The sequence below is a fragment of the Strix aluco genome, chromosome 2 (assembly GCF_031877795.1).
Source record: "Strix aluco isolate bStrAlu1 chromosome 2, bStrAlu1.hap1, whole genome shotgun sequence".
In the NCBI taxonomy this organism is placed as follows: Eukaryota; Metazoa; Chordata; class Aves; order Strigiformes; family Strigidae; genus Strix; species Strix aluco.
Window position 1 is genome coordinate 40,021,607 of NC_133932.1, and position 19,128 is coordinate 40,040,734.

The window sequence follows — 19,128 nt, forward strand, 5'->3', positions numbered from 1 at the left end:
GGCCAACCATAGCAACTACATTCAGTGTGTGCTGAATTTAAGTGGAAGGGGTTTTTTAAGATGAAAAAAGGGGAGGCGGAAAATAAGAAGAGTGGGTAATAAAGGAAATGTTCAGGGTGGAGTAAGACATGCTGGGATATTGAAAACAGAGGGGAAAGGCCTCATTCTTTCTTTTGCAGTAAAAGAAAGACACGATTTACCATTCCTGTCTTTGCCCGGGTATTCTGATAAATTGGCTTGATTCTCTGGTGCTTCTGACTCTGTGTTGATGACCATAATACAGAATGGTTAGAGTCCTGTGTTCTAATATTAAAATCTATTGCAGAAGATCTATGGCACTGTATCCCTTTAAAAGCCCTTTATTGGTCTGTTTACCTCCATAAAGCTTGTTTCATGTCAAGTAAAAGCATTAGGCTGCATCTATGCATAATTTGTATTCCACCTGGGAGAAACTGTACTCATTTAGTGGAACAATCAACAGCTCAACTGTTGTTTTCAGGCACAAAATTTTGGTTTTTTTTCCCAGTGATCATGAAATTTCACATTCATAATATAATGCCCAAACTTGTCACTATTAAAAACTTGCTAAATTATCCATAATGTATATGTCTAGTGCCTAAATACTGCTTAAGGATGGTAATGTGATTTGATCTATACCCATCCAAGCTCTCATTTCATCTGTACTGGTTTGGATTGAAAAGGTGACAGTGTTGTTGGGAGTCAGAAGAGACTAGGCACTGAATGGTGCTGGAGATGAAATGCTAAATGCTTTCTGTAAGCGGCACCACTAACTCCTCTCTCCATCTTGTTTGTTAGAGCTGGTAATGCTGCTGGAATGGTGGTCAGGCACAGAGTGCACCTTGTTCTCTGACGAGGCCACTGTGAACACCTTTGGGAAAGAACATGTCATCATCATCTTGAATCACAACTTTGAAATCGACTTCTTGTGTGGCTGGACTATGACAGAGCGCTTCGGAGTGCTAGGGGTATGTGGGGCCATGAGCTTTCCCTTCATCTGGAGGATGACAGGTCTCTTTAAAACCCATGCACATACAGAATCACAGAGGCATCTAGGTTGGAAAAGAACTTGAAGATCACCTAGTCCAACCATTAACCTAACATTGACAGTTCCCAACTACACCGTATCCCTAAGCGCTATGTTGACCCTACGCTTAAACACCTCCAGGGATGGGGACTCCACCACCTCCCTGGGCAGCCCATTCCAACGCCTAACAACCGGTTCTGTAAAGAAATGCTTCCTAATATCTAGTCTAAACCTTCCCTGGTGCAACTTGAGGCCATTGCCTCTTGTCCTGTCACTTATTACTTGGTTAAAGAGGCTCATCCCCAGCTCTCTGCAACCTCCTTTCAGGCAGCTGTAGAGGGCCATGAGGTCTCCCCTCAGCCTCCTCTTCTCCAGACTAAACAACCCCAGTTCCCTCAGCTGATCCTCGTACGACATGTGCTCCAGACCCTTCATCAGCTTCGTTGCCCTTCTCTGGACACGCTCGAGTCATTCAATGTCCTTTTTGTAGTGAGGGGCCCAAAACTGAACACAGTAATCGAGGTGCAGCCTCACCAGTGCCGAGTACAGGGGTAAGATCACTTCCCTGTCCCTGCTGGCCACGCTATTTCTGATACAAGCCAGGATGCCATTGGCCTTCTTGGCCGCCAGTTTCTTTGCATTTGAGTTTCCAGATATAACTCCATCAACTCTGTCATCTTAACTTTAATGTCTTTGTTTGATCTCATTGTACAAATCAGCAAATGACACTTTTGAATTGTTGTTTTTGTTTTTCTCCAAGAGTTCCAAAGTTCTTGCTAAGAGGGAGCTGCTATACGTGCCCCTAATTGGCTGGACGTGGTATTTCCTTGAGATTGTTTTCTGCAAAAGGAAATGGGAAGAAGACAGAGATACGGTTATTGAAGGATTAAAACGTTTGGCTGATTATCCTGAATATATGTGGGTAAGTGGTGAGTTCCTCCTCCTCATTGCTAGGAGTGAAGGTACTCATGTGATTGTAGCCTTATGTATCAGGAGAAGGTCTGCTCACTACTTCCTTCAAGTGTTGTCAAGGAAGACCTGGGCTCTGTTTCAGGAGGTCTTTTGGGATATGCTGGTAAAGTGTTGCTCTATTTGCCTGTCAGTAACAGAAGTCATTTAGGAAAACAGTTCAGAAGCTTGCATAGATGATTAGAAGCTTGATGATAATTAAATAATAATCAGGCTTCTGTAATACTTGTTCATTTTGTCTGAACTTAATAAAAACAGCCCATATTTGATTACTAAATCTATATAACCTTAAGCTACATTTCTGAGGTAGGCTAAAAAGACACATAAACAAAAAAAATCTTCTCTGGAGAAGTGAGTGAATTTGGGGGGGAATGCACAGACCATGGATTTTGATAGGAAGTTCTTGTTAGTATGTTCACGGATCTGTGAAATTACAGGTTTCCCAAAAAATGTCTATGAGAACATACAGCAAGCTTACATCTGCTTTTGCAGTTATGCTTTTCCTTTTTATTTTGACATTATTTGAAGTCAAGGGTGAAACATCTATGTTTCATTATGTGCAACATTATCAGATTTTACTGCAGCAACAGAGTGGTTTACTCAACCTATTAACCTTCTTTTAGCTTTGAATGCAAACGTTTTGATAAATTTACTGGTTTGCTTTTATAGCAGTGCGTGCAGTGTACAGTTATTTGGCTTATAAAACATTTTAAGAGGCTTTTTGTGCATTTTAAATGATTTTTCAGTATTACCCAGTACAGCTTCTTAAAATGGATAGTGAAATAGTAAGCCTTAAACTAGCACACTGTGAATGCGTCAGTTGTGATTTTTCTATCATTACAAAGTTGTAAGAATCTGGAAGAATGTATTTTAAACTACTTAATTGCTTGAATATATGGATGTGAACTACATTTAATATATCTTTCTGATGAGTGTTGAAAAAAAGAATAAAAGAAAAAACCCTACCAATTAAAAAATCTCAAGACTGTACTTTAGTTGCAAATCTATACATTTTAATGATTTTACAATTGAGAACCTAGGACTAGTCTCTAGGGAAAACAACTTGAAAATATAAGTGCAAAATGTAGTTAGCATTGATTATTTAAATCAAGACTTCCTGCTTGGTAATTTAAATCCTGATTAAAATTGACTTGAGTAAATCAGTTTCCTAATTTTTGTGCATTCTAAATGCCACGATTGGGGCTGTCTGCACAGTCTTCCTTGGTTAAGGTCTTTCTCACATGTGCAGTGCAGCGCAGCCAGTACCTTGCTCACAGCCTTGGTCCAGAAGGATCACTGTGCCATTGTGTAGAGGAGGGTGAGAATTTGGTATAAGAGCTTGTGTCGCAATCTCAACCCCAGTCTGCAGTGTTACTCTCTGTACCTTGTGCTGTCCGCACCACTTGGTGGTGGTGGTGGTTGGTCAGGTTTTCATAATGAATGTGCCCTCAAGGGCCAAATGAAGATTACAGGACCAATCCCTGTTCTCTCACTGCACTCTAGCAGGTGTTACTTTTGAGTCTATGACTTTGCGGTTTCAACATCGTTTAACTTGCCTTTTGTGGTGCACACTATGTGGATACACTACAGAAAAAAAAAATCAAGCAACCACAGTACTGACAAATAGCAGATGTATAGTGATGCATTTGATAAGTCTTTCTTTCAAATTGCATCATTGCATGATACTGCTGTGAGAGTAGTAGCAGTCTTCCCTTCTCCCCCTCCATTGCTTGCCTGGAATGCAGAGGTTTGTGCATTCAAATGAAGCAATTGTTCCACTGGTGGCACAATGGGAGTGATGTCCACGTTTCAAAAAAGGCAAGGGATAAACAGAAATTTACCCTAGGGACCTCAGAAGATCTTCGTTTGTCTGCTCTTGGCTTTGCATTGCTTCTGGTCTATCTTTCAACTGGAGCAGAGGCAATATAGAGGTTGGAGAAGGACAGATCAATGTTTTGTGCTGCTTGAAGTCAGTATGGTTACTCCGGATACCACAGTCTGATTGGTGCTTTACAAGATGAACAAAGTAAAGGTTCTAGGGAAAGGCACCTTTTTTTATGAACACAACTGATACAAATGCAAAACAAAAAAAACCCATAAAAGCTTTCAGACAAACAAGTCTGTCTTCAGATGAGTAATTCTTGTTGTACAGTACAAATTTTAAATGAGGTAGCTAGTGATTAATATGTTTTTTCCTGAAGTGGTCATGTACTGATATTTGAATTGCTTTTTCTGATTTGTAGATTAGTCCATCACCAGCCAGCCAAAGACTTCAGGGATTTTTCTTTTTTTAAGTAAAAGTTTCAGGTATAACCATTTCGACTTTTTGTCGCCTTAAATTTGGTACCAGTGTTGTTAAAATTAAATTGTAAATGAGTTGTGAGATGGTGCTTATGCCTAATACTTGATGACCAAATGAGACAATTGAAATGTGTGCGCATGCATGGATGTATGTTTATCTCGTGCAAATTTTCAGTAGTCTGCTTGGTTTCTTTTGATCTCAAGATGTCCTTGGTTTTGCCTTTTGTCTCATTGTACTAGTTTCTCCTGTACTGTGAAGGAACTCGTTTTACGGAGACCAAGCATCGTATCAGTATGGAGGTAGCTGAATCCAAGGGGTTGCCTAAACTGAAATACCACCTGTTGCCCAGAACCAAAGGTTTTACCACTGCTGTCCAGTGTCTCAGGGGAACAGGTACTGGCAAGCTGCTATTTGTGCTTTGCATTAATTGTAAGGTGTTGTTTAGTGTACTCTGTGTAGCACAGTGTAGTATACTTTGTTGTTCATTATGCCCGTTACAATTAGTGAGTTGGCAGTAATAAGCATTCAGTGTGTCAACTGTTAATTTGTAAATTGCCACATAACTCTCAGATAACGGTCTTAAAAAATATTAAACGTTTCATGTATGTCTTTGTTGCTTAGTTCATCAAGTCGTCTTGTGTTTTGATGATACGCATGCTACATAGATGGGAATGTCAGGTGGCTGATACAGTTAAATACAACATGTAAACACAAAGTAGTGAAGGACTCTGCTACCTGACATCATTAATGCAAGGCTTGCACAAGGCTCTGTCGCTGTCTAATGCAAGGATGCTGGCAACATTGTTGCTAGAATTGCTGCTATAACAGCCATATTTTCTTTTTTGCAACAGTTTCAGCAGTGTATGATGTAACACTAAATTTCAGAGGAAACAAGAACCCGTCTTTATTAGGAATTCTTTATGGAAAGAAATATGAAGCAGATATGTGTGTAAGGTGAGCATATAATGATGGAGGTGAGCCCTAAGATGCATGCTTTGGCATGTCAAAGTATATACAGACTTTACAGGGAAATGTCCTTTTCTGTAGTCCCCTTTTCCTTGTCCTTCAGGTTTCTCTGCAGGCCACAAAGACCTGCCTGTTTCCCCCCTGCTCCAATTCACTTTTGTGTGAGATCCCATGATAGCACCCAGCAAGTCAGAGACCACTGGACAGACTTTTAAAGCCTGGGTGTGACCCCACTGTCATTCCAGGGTTTCCCTGTTTTATGCAGTGAGGACACTTGTCTGCCTTTTTCACTTCTCTGCTGGGAACAGAAAACCAACTGTTCTGCCCCCTTCGCAGTCCTCTGTGAGCATATGCAAATAGCCTGTCCAACTTCAGTAGTCTCTTGTAGTAAACAGTGTAAAGCTCCTTACTGTGCCAGTTTCCTTCTCTCACATGGTTTGATTAGCAGATTAGAAGTTAAATAATGCTGAAATTCAGACATCATATGAATGAGGCAGGACATTCTTCACATTCCTCATTACTCTTTTGCCTGAAAGAGTAGCTGCTAACACCTAAGTCCATGCAGCATGTACACATGTACATGCACACACACACATGCCTTCTCTTTCTTGCTTTCTCCTTCTGCTTTAAAGGCTTCCTTGTGATCGTAAAAACTACCAACCCTTTCCTGATGAATTTCTTCTTTTCCCTTTTATTGTTTGGACGTGACAAACAACCTGGTTGTTCTTCCCACAGTTCTTTTGACAGTTTACTTCTGCTTCTCTGGGGACTTCACCCACACTTTGGCAAACATTGCTATATTCTGGTGATGGTGTTGATGTTTGGTTTTTTTTAAAAAAAAAAAAAAAGAACAAGCCTTGCTACTTCCCCCCACACCTTTCCCCTCTGGCCTGGGGTCTGTGTGTTGCAGATGCATGGCACTGGCTCTATATATTGTCCTTCTAATGAAAGCAGGTACGTCTTCCCAGAGCCTTTTCCAGCAGTGAAAGACTTTGTAGGGAATCACACTGATTATCCATTGTGTGGAGGTATAGCAGCAATAGTTTTGTGGAAGAAATACTATCCCAGGGGAGACTGCTGCAGCTCTAATGGGGAAGGAAAGGACACATGTTCCAGTTCTATTCTCAGATACTGCAACTTCCACAACATTTTAGTCTTTCTGTTGGAAAGAAGGCTGCGGAGGTGATGGGGAGCAAGACGGGGTCACTCATTTGCAAGGGTTTTCATTTTGACTATTTACACTTGCCAGACATATTCCTGATGAGGAAAGTGAGCGGACGACTTGCCAGCTAGCAAAACAGCTGGTCATCTGGTTGCCACCTGTAATTCCATACTGATGGCAGATGCGTGTAGCGTGTCTAGCTAGATCTGGGGTACACATGCATGGATGTACATCTGTATAATTGAAGAGCTGCCTCATGCATTCCGTTAAATATCCTGTGGCTTGCTAATGCAGATGCAAGTTGGTTTTGGTGAGGTAGTGGGAGGAAAGAAGAGAAATGTAGTTTTCAATAGTCATTAGAAGAGGTTTGGATTCATAAAACTCTGAGGATGATGTTGCCAGGTAAAATTGCTAATTTTACCCTATCAAGGAAACTTAATTACTGTGTTCAGATAATTTTAATTTAAAATAAGTTTATGGCCTGAATCAACATTCTCAAGATGTTTTTCTACACTTGAATCTTTTTGTCTGTTTGGGAGAAGAAGCTATGAGAATAAGGAAACTGTTTTTACAATCTGTTTCCTGAAAATTGAATGTGTCCTTAATGTGTCAGCAGACTTAGCTTAGCTCAAAGAAAGGAGGAAGCACGTAAGCTCTTGTTCTTCGTATATGCATATGCAGTTACCTGTGCAGAGGTAAGAAGCTTAGCTCTCTGCAGAGGATCCCGTCTTTCTCCTGACTGGCTCCAGAGAAAATAATCTGCTAAATTACCAAATGTTATTGCTATGAGTTCCCTCTAGTGGTGAGAGCAATACAACGACAACTTTACCAGAGAGCTTTCAGCAAATAACTTTTTACTGAGCTTTTATTGAACACTATTTATATTAATTGAGCAGCTCCTCCTGTTAGAGCTAATGAAAGTAAAACTATAAAATCTGGTGTTCAGTTGGTTTGTTTATGGGATGCAGAAATTATTAGAAATGTGTTAAAATATCTTCCCTCTGCTGGTGCAGACCCGAAGGCTTTAATTCGTACTGCGGAAATATATTCCCCTTTGAGCAGCAGCGAGTAAGTTGTATCTGGGATCGCTGTGACTAGAGCCCTCCCAGAGGTCACTCTTCTGTTGTTACTACCCTGCTGTTAGAGAGCCCTGATACAGTCCCAAGTGTTACCAAAATATGTTCAGGCTGAGGGTAAGGTGTGTGCCTGCCCACTACAAACCAAGCAACTTCTTTCTGAATCGATCCAGGACTGAGATGTGTGCCACTGAGAAAGGAGACGATACATTTGTGAGCATGTTAGTGGCCTTTCTTGGAAAATAAAAGCATGCAGGAAAATGATTGGCTCTTCACCACTAGAAAGAGGGTCTTAAAAGGTGCCTGTTCTTGGTGAGGTCAGGTCAGTACCAGGAGCTGGGCATAATTTTCATATGCACCTAGAACTGCATACCTCAGTCTGTAGGGCTGGAGAGGCAAGGGGAGAGAATTGCAGTCACTATGGAAGATGATGTTTTCCTTAGGGTTGGTACAAAGTGAATTTTTAACCACCCCGTCCATTCTTTTGAAAATGGGGTTTTTGCTAACAAAAGGTAACAAACAGTTATCCTGGGGTTTGCCACTTGCTTGTATTTTTCCAGCTCTGGGTGCCTCACTGGGAGTCAACCAGTGGCAGTTCCAGTGAAGGAAGAACAGTGAGTGGGAAATGCTTGTTTTACTAACGTGCTCTGAAATTGATGGGAGCTTGTACAGTTTCTTTTGTTGTAGGAATCTGAGTTTTTAGGTGGAGAATCAGTTGTTATTTAAGTCCCAGTTTTTCTCTGCCTTTAAGACTTCTGCCATCAGTGACAGTGTTACCTGTAGCTTATGCCCTTCATTGAATGCAAGATCTTCCCTAGTAGAGGTCTAAAGTCAAATAGCTGGATTTTTCCTTAATTCTTTTTTCTTTTGTTTTTCCCTTCTTTAATCTCTTTACTAAACTAGGAGATTTCCTCTGGAAGATATCCCTCAAGATGAAAAGGAAGCTGCAAACTGGCTTCATAAGCTTTACCAGGAAAAGGTAAATATCTTTGCTTTCAGCTCTCTCTCTTTTGGGACCTTCACAGGGGTAGTGTATTTAGGCACTGAGTAATGCACACTCTTCCACTGGATGGAGAGAAGAGATGGAAATACTATGTGTAATGAGGCAGTCATCCCTCAAACTGCTGGAAGAAGCAGTACAGAAGAGCCCCTTGGCTGCAAGAGGGCTGGCTTGTGAGTAGGTCTCAAATTGCTGGGAAGCACAGTGGGATTCAGAGATATGCCTGAGTTGTGAAAGACTAATAGCAATCCACCGTCTTTTTATATTCTTCAGCTCTTGGGTCTCTGTCATACATTTCTAAAAGCTCCTTTTTCCCTGTGGGTGTTTTAGGCACTCAAGAAGAATGATAACTGTCAGGGACAGCTGGTCCCAGCTCTTAGCAGCAATTGTCCTTTGCTTTCAAGTTTCTTCCACTGTCACTTTCCTTTTGCTTCCTGGTAATACCTCTGCAGTGGTGTGTGCCATGGTACAGACAGTCCCTTGGATCTGCTGCCAGGCACTGATGTAGCACATAGCCAGCCTGCCTTCAAACAGCTTGAGGCTTTTCCTTGTGTCTTTTCTTTTTTTACCTTAGATGGTTAATTTTTTGACCACAGATTTAACAGTTCTGTGGGGAGGAGAGCACTGTAATTAATGTTGCCCAGCCCTGATTGGTGGATTATTGAACCTGAAATGTGTATCTTGATTTTTTGCATATCTTTGTGAGAAAACAGAGGAGCACAGAAACTTTAACAGTCCTGCGCTTTCTTCTGCTATGATGGCCTGTGGTGCAGCATTTCCAAGCTTACGCTTAGTCTGTAGGTAGGCAGCAAATTGTTCTGAGTCTCATTTTATTAATTCTAACCTAATTTGTTTGAATACCTAAGCTCTAATTCATTTAAGGGGAGAGAAGTTATCTTACAAAGAGCAGTAGCTACCATCATCTTCTCCCCCTACCTCCCATTAGCAGGTGTATCAGACTAGCTTGTGGGTCAGTTAGTGTAATAGAGGCTTAGAGAGCTTAAGAGAAATTTTTTTTTTTAATTTGAGATCTTTGAATCCTGCCCTCTGCTATCAGGGACATGCCATCATGTAATTCCCTTGTGAAAAGGCACTCAGATGCAAGAATTCCTTCTGACCCTGCCTGGCTGGAGGAGCAGACATTAAGGAGTATGTTACAAGGGTGGTCTTTCTCTGTTTGGCTCCTGCTTTGTTGAACAGTCAATGCAGAGCTGAGCAAATGCAGCACGGAGCATTCACTCCACTTGGCGCCATTCCTTGGGCAGAATGCTCTGCTTTGCTTGCAGATGGAGGGCTTGGTGTTCCTTGCTGGTGTTGGCTGTACCTCTGCTTAACTTTGGTGTGAGGAGTTGTTGGAGAGGTATTACTTATATATGTGGGTGTTTACTTACCACCATAAGATCAATATATAAATGTGTTGTAACTGGAATCCTTAAAGTACTCTTCCTGCACAGAAGGTATGTCCTCAAAAGGCTGTGGTATTGGCAAGGAACACCTTGTGCTTCTCAGCCCTTTATAAGGGAAGCTAAAAGAAAGACAGCTTAAGTGGGGAAAAATAAGAAATAGCCAGACCTTGGTATGGCTTGGAAACCTTACAGGACATTCTTGCAAACTGAGGGAAGACTGTGAGTACGCTGCTCCTTTGAGTGACATGTTTCGTGATTGCATCTCTCTTGCAGGCTCAGCTCAGGATGCAACTGCTCTGTTGAAGTCCTGGGGTTATGGCTAGCACAGTGCTGTCTCTGCTGGTTAACTTGTGCTTTGCCTTCCTCTTCTGGCTTTATATACAGCATTTTTCCGCTGTGTGCTTTGCTTAATCATGTTGTGATTTCTGGAAGTAAAAAGCCTCAAAGAGACGGGCAGTGTTTGAATTGGCCTCTGGCCTGACATTTGCCTGAATTCCTAAGCAATTAAGAGAAGAGGTGAAGGTATTTGGTAGTGAAGAGGCTGATACCGTTTCAGTTTCCAGTGGTGGCCAGATTGCCTTCAGAGGGCTAATACTGTAGCCTTGGTGTTCAACAGAAATGTCCAAATAAATGACAGCAGGTGGAGATGGATGCTGCTCATCATGGGTATTTACTACAGATACTGTCCTTGATGTTGTCCTGGAATTGACTAGTCTTGGATTGCTTGGTGCAAAAACTATGAACATGTTTTCTTCTATCTTGTCTTTCTCCCAGGATGCTTTGCAAGAGATGTATAATCAGGAAGGCGTATTTCCTGGCCAGCAGTTTAAACCTCCTAGGAGACCATGGACTCTCCTAAACTTTCTTTTTTGGGCCACAGTTCTCCTCTCTCCTCTCTTCACATTTGGCTTTGGCGTTTTTGCAAGTGGATCACCTCTCCTTATCCTTGCATTCCTGGGACTTGTTGGAGCAGGTAATAAAAGCAGAGAAGATACTAAGCCCAGCGTGACGTGTAACAGGATCCATTACCTCCAATAAGTTCTGTGTATTAATTAATATGAATGAGGCTTGCAGGAAGAGTATTTGAAGCTCGCTCTGTAGTCTTTATATTGTATAGCATTTTTATTATTTCAGAAGCTTTAATCCAGGAAGGTTTGCTTTCATATCTTAGGCAATATCTATAGCAATCAATAGCAAATGAGTCTTGTAGTCCATAATTATGGTGTCTAAAGGAGAAAATACTTTTACTGTATACCTTGTCTGTGAAATAAAAAAAAAAAAAAAAAACAAAAAAACCAACACAAAACACAAAAGCAAACAGACCCAAACCAACTAAACAAAAAAACCCCAAACAAATGTGGGCAGGGATATGCTTCAGTGTTCATACTACCTGTCCTGTTAATCAACACAGAAGCATTAATGATATTTTTAAATCTGGATTGATCTCCTCTTTTAGTGACATCTGACCTGTGATCCATGTGCAGCCTCGTACAGCGTGCTGTTGGTCTCTAGTCACTGCTGTCCTCAGGACCGGGTTAACTCATGTTGGTTCTGCTAGTGTTTACATGTAACTTCTAAATCGTTGAACTGGTTTTAATATGCCTCCCATTTCTCTGTTATATTTTAAAGCTTCCTTTGGAGTTCGTAGACTGATAGGAGTAACTGAAATAGAAAAAGGCTCCAGCTATGGCAACCAAGAATTCAAGAAAAAGGAATAACTGACAGCTGCAGTTCAGCACATATAACCAGACTATGGTATCCGATTAACTTCAGTTAAAAAACAACAACAAACACTTAGAAACTATCTTTTTCTTAATAAACTGATGACTAATATTAATGAATAAAACTTGAGCCAAGAATGAAGAAGTTGGAGGCATCAACTGAAGAGAACGCATCAACTTTCTGCCTGTTTAAGGATTACTGTAGTCAAACTATGGGAGAAAACCTGGGATGGGGTGGAAGAAGAAACTAATTTTTCTTGCTTTGTTGGGAGACTTGGGGGTGGGGGGAGAAAAGAGGGCATTGGCCATGGCCACGTGCATCTTCAGATGACTGAATACACTGGTTTCTGTCAAGAGCACTATACTCACTTTTACAACAGGAGCCATTGAATGTTTCCTCTTGCTAAAGCCAATGTAATGTTTGTTGTTTTCCAACTTTTTTTTATTAATAAGCCAGGAAAAAACAACCCTTCTTAAATTAATTGACAGATGTTCATTGGGTTAGAGTAATTTTGGAAAGGCTGTGTTGTCATGGCTACAGTTGAAATCCTATTTGTATGTTACACTGATACTTTTTATTTTCAGGCAATGTCTTAAAACTTCTGTAATGCGAGAGAACGGGTAGTGGAGTTTGGAAGCAGTGCGTAATTGATCAGCACATACCATAGAACAGATCCACTAGTATTAAAACAGTATGAAATTCTCATATCTCCTGCTAACTGCTCAAGGCTGTTTAATTTCAAAATACTACTTCAGTCTTGAGTGTTGTTTGCCCTGTTTCACATCATACATGTATGATAATTGTGAACCTGTTTGGGCTGGTTTTGTTTTCTGAATTAATGGTGATCATGGGATTTGAGAGTTGTGCAAAGAAGGAAGTTTATTCAATTGTCCTGACATTTTCTCCTTTTAGTTCCGTTCGCATCTCTCATCACCAAAGTCCACTTCAGCCAACCTCTCTCAGTAAACTGGGAGGCAGCAGCAGAAATCAGCACAATAGTTTTCAAAATGTTGTCTTTTACAAAAATTTGAAAAGGAGAGGTCTGTAGCAATCGGATTTTGAATACTGCTATCTCTTGAACTTTTAATGAGAGTTTCAACATTGATTTGCGTGGGGCCAGGATCTTACCCTGTGTGCTGTAATGATAGGGTGTGCTGCACTTTCTACTTGGTCGTGCTTTAGATGTTAATGTGAACTATAATGCAAGGTGAGCTGTGCTGTTAAGCATTAGAAAGAGAATGGGGTCTCTTCAGGGATTTTAAATATCATTAGTTTTGCTTGTTGACCTCTTTTTTTTTTTTTCATGGAAAATTAGAGATCAGAATCATGGCTGTACCTGTGTCTTTTTTTTTTCCACAAATGTGCATTCTGAGATTTTTTGTAGATTGCTGCTGTATGCATAGCTGGAGAATTAGTTGCAAACAGATGGAAACTACCTGTATGTTCAAGTCTGAAGGCCACAATCTACATTGGGCTACGCTTAGAAGTTGGTGAAATGGGTTGCAGATCTACAGCTGAGGGCAGAACCTGACCCTCGGGGTCTGTATTTTTAACCCAGCTGCCACTAGAACATTTATCTCATTTTTGTAAAGAGCAGATCTTATCAAAGAACTGGTTGTTATTTTCATCTTTGCTCTAGTAACCAAGATAAGAGAGTAATAATTTACCTTCTTTCCGTATTTACTCTTAACCATTGGAATGTAACCTGTTCTCCCACAGGTTTTTTTTGTTTTCAAACACTGGAAGAGCAATTTTAACTTAGAAAAATATTTTACTTGGGGTCATTAATCACTGTTCTGTCATGCACTTAATTTTTATTTGTGGTCTTTTCAACAAGAGGATCTGAAGGATGACCTACAGCGTCTGTCTCCTGTTAGACTCATCCTCACTGAATCATTGTACCCATAGCCCCAGCATTAGTATGTCATTTTGTCCCCTCACTAAGTCTTCCCTAAGACAGGGGATGCAAAACTGTTGTTAATGTTAGTGGAATTTGGAATATGCTTTGGGAACCAAGGAGAACAGAGCCTAGCCATGACTCTGTTTTCTTTGCTGGATGTTTTTGTACTTTGTCTTTGAATATGGTTAGACCTCCAAATGCTGATAAAGATATCTCTCTAACTTTTCCCTGTTTTTTAACTGGAGGACTAAAAGCAGTGGGCTTTTCTTTCTTTTCTTTATTCCTTTTTTTTTCTTAAGTAATTCAGTAATGGCTATCATTCTTGCTTCCTAGAAAGATGTTACAAATGTTGTATACTTGCTTCCTGAAGATGATAACGAGTATATATAAATTGTACTGGCTTAGCAGAGTGAGGCTTGCAAAGCAGGCTGACCATTGACTATGTTTTATATTTTGAGCAGTATATTAATGGGCATGACAAGAACTTCACAAAATAAATCCCTTCTTAATGCTGAGAAGAGGAGAGATGCTTAAAGGAGAAGGGAATTAATAGCCTTTCTCTTTATGGGATTCTTTTCTCCTCTTAGTGCATGTAACTCCCTATTCAGAATCATGGGATTAGTGCATGTACATCAAGGGGAGAATAATCAACATTTCATATTTTCTTATCTTACTGGTCATGCTTTCTTTTTGAAAATATAATAAATACATCATCAGTTACTTAAATTTTGCTCTTCTAAACAGGCATATCAGTAGCCATTTGGAAAACTGAAATATACAGCAATGCACAAAACAGTACTACACCAACACAGATCTCTTCATTTTGAATTTTATCTCCTCAGATAGGGGTTTTTATACATGCGCGTGCACACATACACAGAGTATTGTAAAAATTAAAATGACTGGAAATAGCTGAAGTTAATGTCACTAATGAAGATTAGCAGGTGGCTTGGATTGAAAAAGTGAGCATAGATTTTATATCTTATTTTCTTCTGGTTTAATAGAACATAGCTTGTATATTTGACTACCAAGCCCTTTAAGAGCAATAATAAACAAAAATATGTCATGTTTTTTGTCTTTTGCTTTTCAACCATGCTAGCTTTAATAAACTTAAAGCTATAGGAGCTTTTTCTCTGTCCACCTTTCAAAATTTTCATTTATTGCTTGATTGTTTAGACTAAATACCATGTTCTCAAGTATGGACTTGAAAGCTGACTGCCGTGGAGTTCAGCATTGACTCCGAAGGTGAATGGTTCTCAGACTCGTATGGACAGATGCTATGCTCTTGGCCTTGGCAGCACTTGTCATTGTCATGAAGAAAAATGATGTTGCTCTCAAAGTGGGATTTGCAGTTCCAAGGTAGCATCACGTTGACCTCCGTCTAAGAATCTGGTGGGAGAGCTCAGAGACTGCTGGTGTTGTGGCATCTGTTAGTTAGTAAGGCACAAAAAGCTGATGCTGAAGAACGACCGGATAACTGGTATCCAGAGGTCTTGGCTCGGTAGGGATTACAGTTCTCTATTGCTCGTTGTGGGCTGAATGTGCTCTTGCAATTGACTTTGTGTCACTGAGCAAAATATCTGTCTCCGGCACAAAGAGCATGGGCAATGTTCCTTTGTTCTGCTTTAACTTATCTTGAAGGGCTCTACACTTAATGCTGACCAATGAATATGACTACTACCTTTGTCCTAATTGCCTAGTATTCACTGAAAAAGTGAGTGTGTCTGCTCACTTCCACGTGATACCACTTGTCTCCATCACTGATGTCTGTATATTTGCTTGCCTGTATTTTCTGCAGATGGTTCGGTTAGGACCTCTTAGCTGGAACTTGGAGCTTTCCAGTTCAACCAGTCCTACCGAGATTGTCTCACATAGCTGGGGTTTTATCTTCCTGCGTTTTGGCACTGGTTGATGTGCTCAGTAGGTCTGAAGTGACATAGTTGTGTTTAAGTTGTGTTAAGTGATAATGCAGCTTTGCTGCTTCAGAGCAAAACTTTTATTAGGGAAGAGTAATTCTTCCCAGGCCTGCTCATATAGGCCATCACTGCCTGGTAACAGGTCCCTCTGGCATTGATGAAACCAATAGAAGGGAGCTGGGACAAGGTCTTCACTAAGATTTGGAGTAACTAGCAAGCAGGGGTCACTGTACATCTGATAATCGCTAAAGGTACTGTTTCTGTCTGGGACTACCCCAAAATCTGGTTTTACTTCATGTATGTTTTTATTAAAGAAATGTGGGGTTGGAGGCTTTTAATAATGCAGAGTTCATACCATGCAGAGTGTTTCAGATTGAAGAAAATCTAAACATATTTTGACATCTTGGAGAAGTATGTATTAAGAAATCTAAGGCCGAGATTGGACAGACCTCGCCCAAGTGTGTTTCATTCAGATGCTGGAGGCCAATGCAGATAAAAGTGAAAAATCCATTCCTAGGTTTCCTTTGAAAATCGGATGCAGTGGTGTAGCTCATTGCATCTCCTGGATGCCCGTGTGCTTGTGTCACTTGGTGTGAAATTTCTGGTTCACAGCAGACAATAACTACACATTCTGGTTTATGCCTATGGAAAGAAGCCCATCCCTGTAATGGTAATGCTGAATTTGTACTTTGACCCAGTTTGTCACAGCTACTTGTTTCTGTATTTCTGAACCTTTCCATCCATAATGGGCTGCCTCCAGGGCTGCCAGCACTGAGCGAAGCCAGGATTTGAAGCAGGTGACAGCCGTTCTGAGAGCTGCAAGGTGCATCGCTGAAGGGAGGAGGAACACCACAAGGTGCATAGCTGGAAGCAGGAGCACACTGACAGGTCTAGCCCAATTCTTGCCCTGAGAAAGTTGAGCGATTGCCAGGAGCTTTGCAAACCAGAGATAAGCGTGTAGGTGGGCAGGCAAGCTCTGACTCTTAATACGAATGTGAAACCTCCCTGTGACAACTTAAAAGGCAACCATGTTCATGTGATTGGGGACAGAATTTGTTTTAAGGGCTTGTTACAGATGGCAACTCTTACTCGGCCACACTTCGCTCTATTTATCTTGAAGACTAGTTTATCTGATTGTCTCAGCAATCTCTGCATCAAGATCCTTGCAGATTGTTGGTTGTGGTTTATTTACCTGCTGTGGTTTTGAGGGAAGACTTTCTGGAGTCAGTGTTACCTGGCCTGTGCTACATCTGGTAGCCACCAGAAAATGTCATTAAAATGTCACACACTGGGAAGACAGTGGATTGGCATCTGTAAGCCAAACATGTGATGTTTCTCTTATCCCCAACCTCTCTAGGTCTCTGGAAAGCTGCCTGTACTTCTTGAAATGTTATACCTGTAGTTACAAGCCAGTCCAGTTTTTGAAACTGTGAAGAAAGCTAATTTGTGCACTTTCACTGTTGGGAGCCCTTGAGTGCAGCTTATTATCTATTTCTAAAAAAGCTTTACATTAGTAGAAGCAGCATTTTATCTTTTTAAGAGGAAATTAAGAGGAAATTTAAAAAACAGACGCTTTGGCAGATGCCAGACTATAATCTAAATTGGAAGTATTCTTTAGTGTGGGGAATGCCACTACCAATTTACTGTCTTACACATGTTTGATGTTTTGGTTTTTTTTTTTATTTTGACCAATGTGCATTTTCAGGGAAAACACACCAATTTACTAGTAACACTAAAATCTAACTTGCAAAGGGAGGAAGAGTGGGCAGCAGAGGCTAATCAGGAATGAATTCCTGCCCCGCCCCCCCCCCCCAAGGCATGAACTGGTTCTGTGGACCTCCTTTATTACGTGCATGTGCATCAAGAGCCAAGCTGTGTCCCTTCGTATTATTTTGCTTCAGCTTTGTCAGAGCTGTACTTTGTGACAACTGAATGCTACTTGCCTGAACTCCAGGCAGCCACTGTCAGCTGGCATGTCGCTCACTCCTAAAGATCACCAGCAAGTACTGTAGCTTTAATGAAAACCTTCTCTCTAAAAAAACTCACCATCCTTAACCTGATTTGTTACAAAGTTGTCATTTGGAGGGAAGTGTAGGTACCAGATGATCATTATTAGCTAAATCTAACGAGTAATAAAACTCTATACAGGGTACACATTTACTGTGCATGTGTATATATTTTTGTACATTTTTACAGTTATTTCCTACACTTGATTTTATGATGTTCAGAAAAGATGCATCTGAATCTGGTTAAAAAGCAAGAAGCTATTAAGAAAACCCACCCCTGTCACCTACTGTAGTTTCTACTAAGAACTGTGCCCAAACAAATACGCAGATTTACAGTGCTATGCAAATATTACTTTGTAAGTTGTCTCTTAAATTTTGCTTAAGTAGTTCACGCTGTTTTTACTGGGCTTTCAGAAAGTTTAACGCAAAAGACTCGTCTTGTAAAATAAAATAGCTTTGGCTGTGTGAAAGTACTGTATATTAGAATCTCATTCGTGCTTTCAGTTGCTTATTTTAACTGTATGTGATTTTTGTACATAATATGCTGGCATAGAGGGTTTTTTAATTGTGCTTGAATGAAGAAGGGTGACTGTCCAAGCATCTGGTTTTTTGCAGTTACTGAGCAAGTAGCCAATAATGTAACTGGGAGATCTGCATTCTCTTCCTATTTGCCACTCTGGTTTTTGTAACTAAACGTGCACTAAGGGCTATTTTCTTTTTTTGCTTTGGTTTTATTTTCATTTACGCTTCTTGTTCTCAGTCCTGCAAAGTGATCCATGCAAGGGCCATGTGTCTGCAGCAATAATGTGAGTGGATCATTTTGTGGAGGCTGGGAGTAAATAATAAGTTTAACCCTACAGCCATTCCCTGCACTAAGCCAGTTGTTGAGAACTGCAGAGGGATGGTGCATTACCGTAGCATTTATAGAAGCAGTATATAGTTTTGCATGGCTCTTCCAAATGACCAAACGAGGATGGGGAAAGGGATGTTCCTTTCCTGAAGAACCCTCTGAAGTAAACCCAAAGCTGTATGATCTAAGAAGTTGAGACTCCAGCAGGGTAAGCTGGCTCTACGGATAGATGCTGTAGATTAAACCAATTTTTCAAATCTGATGCCTTTTAAGTTTCGATTTTTTACTGGAAGATAAAGACCTTCCCCATTCCTTAGCTGTATGCCAATATCATACACTCCCACCTGGAAGAAAACCAAGACCCACTGAAAGATCATTTGGTGGTTTTGCTCCCTTCCCTGTATTTTTATCAGAAGTCTGCCCAACACAAGTAGATCTCTACAATTTCTACCTCTAGTATATCCCTGGCCTGCCTCTACCTGTTTGGTCCCCTAAGACATCAGCTCTTTTTTAGGATATTTGTGCCTGTAACAAATGACAGGTGTGCAATAATACCACGTTCCTGTATCATCTTTTTGCTAGACTGCAAGCAGTTCTTGCAGGTTTTCCTATCCCTGATCCTTTGCTCCTTTGAATATTCCAGGTTGTGCTGAGCTGCCTTATAATGACCATTGACCAATGATCTGTTGCACCGTGTGTCACTGCATGGGCAGTCCTTTTTTGTGGAGAGGATGGGCTCTGATTCTAAGAGTATGCAAGCAGAAACTTCTCTGTTACTTTTCTAGTTTGCACAAATACAGCTTTATCT

At 40.6% G+C, this 19,128-nt stretch overlaps 1 protein-coding gene across 5 annotated transcripts in view; it reads left to right on the plus strand.

Moving 5' to 3' along the window:
* AGPAT3 (1-acylglycerol-3-phosphate O-acyltransferase 3) overlaps positions 1 to 14,686 on the plus strand; it is a 95,071-nt gene extending 80,385 nt beyond the window's left edge. For all 5 annotated transcript variants that reach the window (XM_074814472.1, XM_074814473.1, XM_074814475.1 and 2 more), the window contains 7 exons: positions 817 to 986; positions 1,806 to 1,967; positions 4,556 to 4,709; positions 5,168 to 5,270; positions 8,424 to 8,499; positions 10,701 to 10,899; positions 11,556 to 14,686. In XM_074814472.1, coding sequence (XP_074670573.1) covers positions 817 to 986; positions 1,806 to 1,967; positions 4,556 to 4,709; positions 5,168 to 5,270; positions 8,424 to 8,499; positions 10,701 to 10,899; positions 11,556 to 11,644 — 953 coding nt within the window. In that variant the 3' untranslated portion in view covers positions 11,645 to 14,686. The remainder of the gene's footprint in view (positions 1 to 816; positions 987 to 1,805; positions 1,968 to 4,555; positions 4,710 to 5,167; positions 5,271 to 8,423; positions 8,500 to 10,700; positions 10,900 to 11,555) is intronic.
* Positions 14,687 to 19,128: the final 4,442 nt, after the last annotated feature.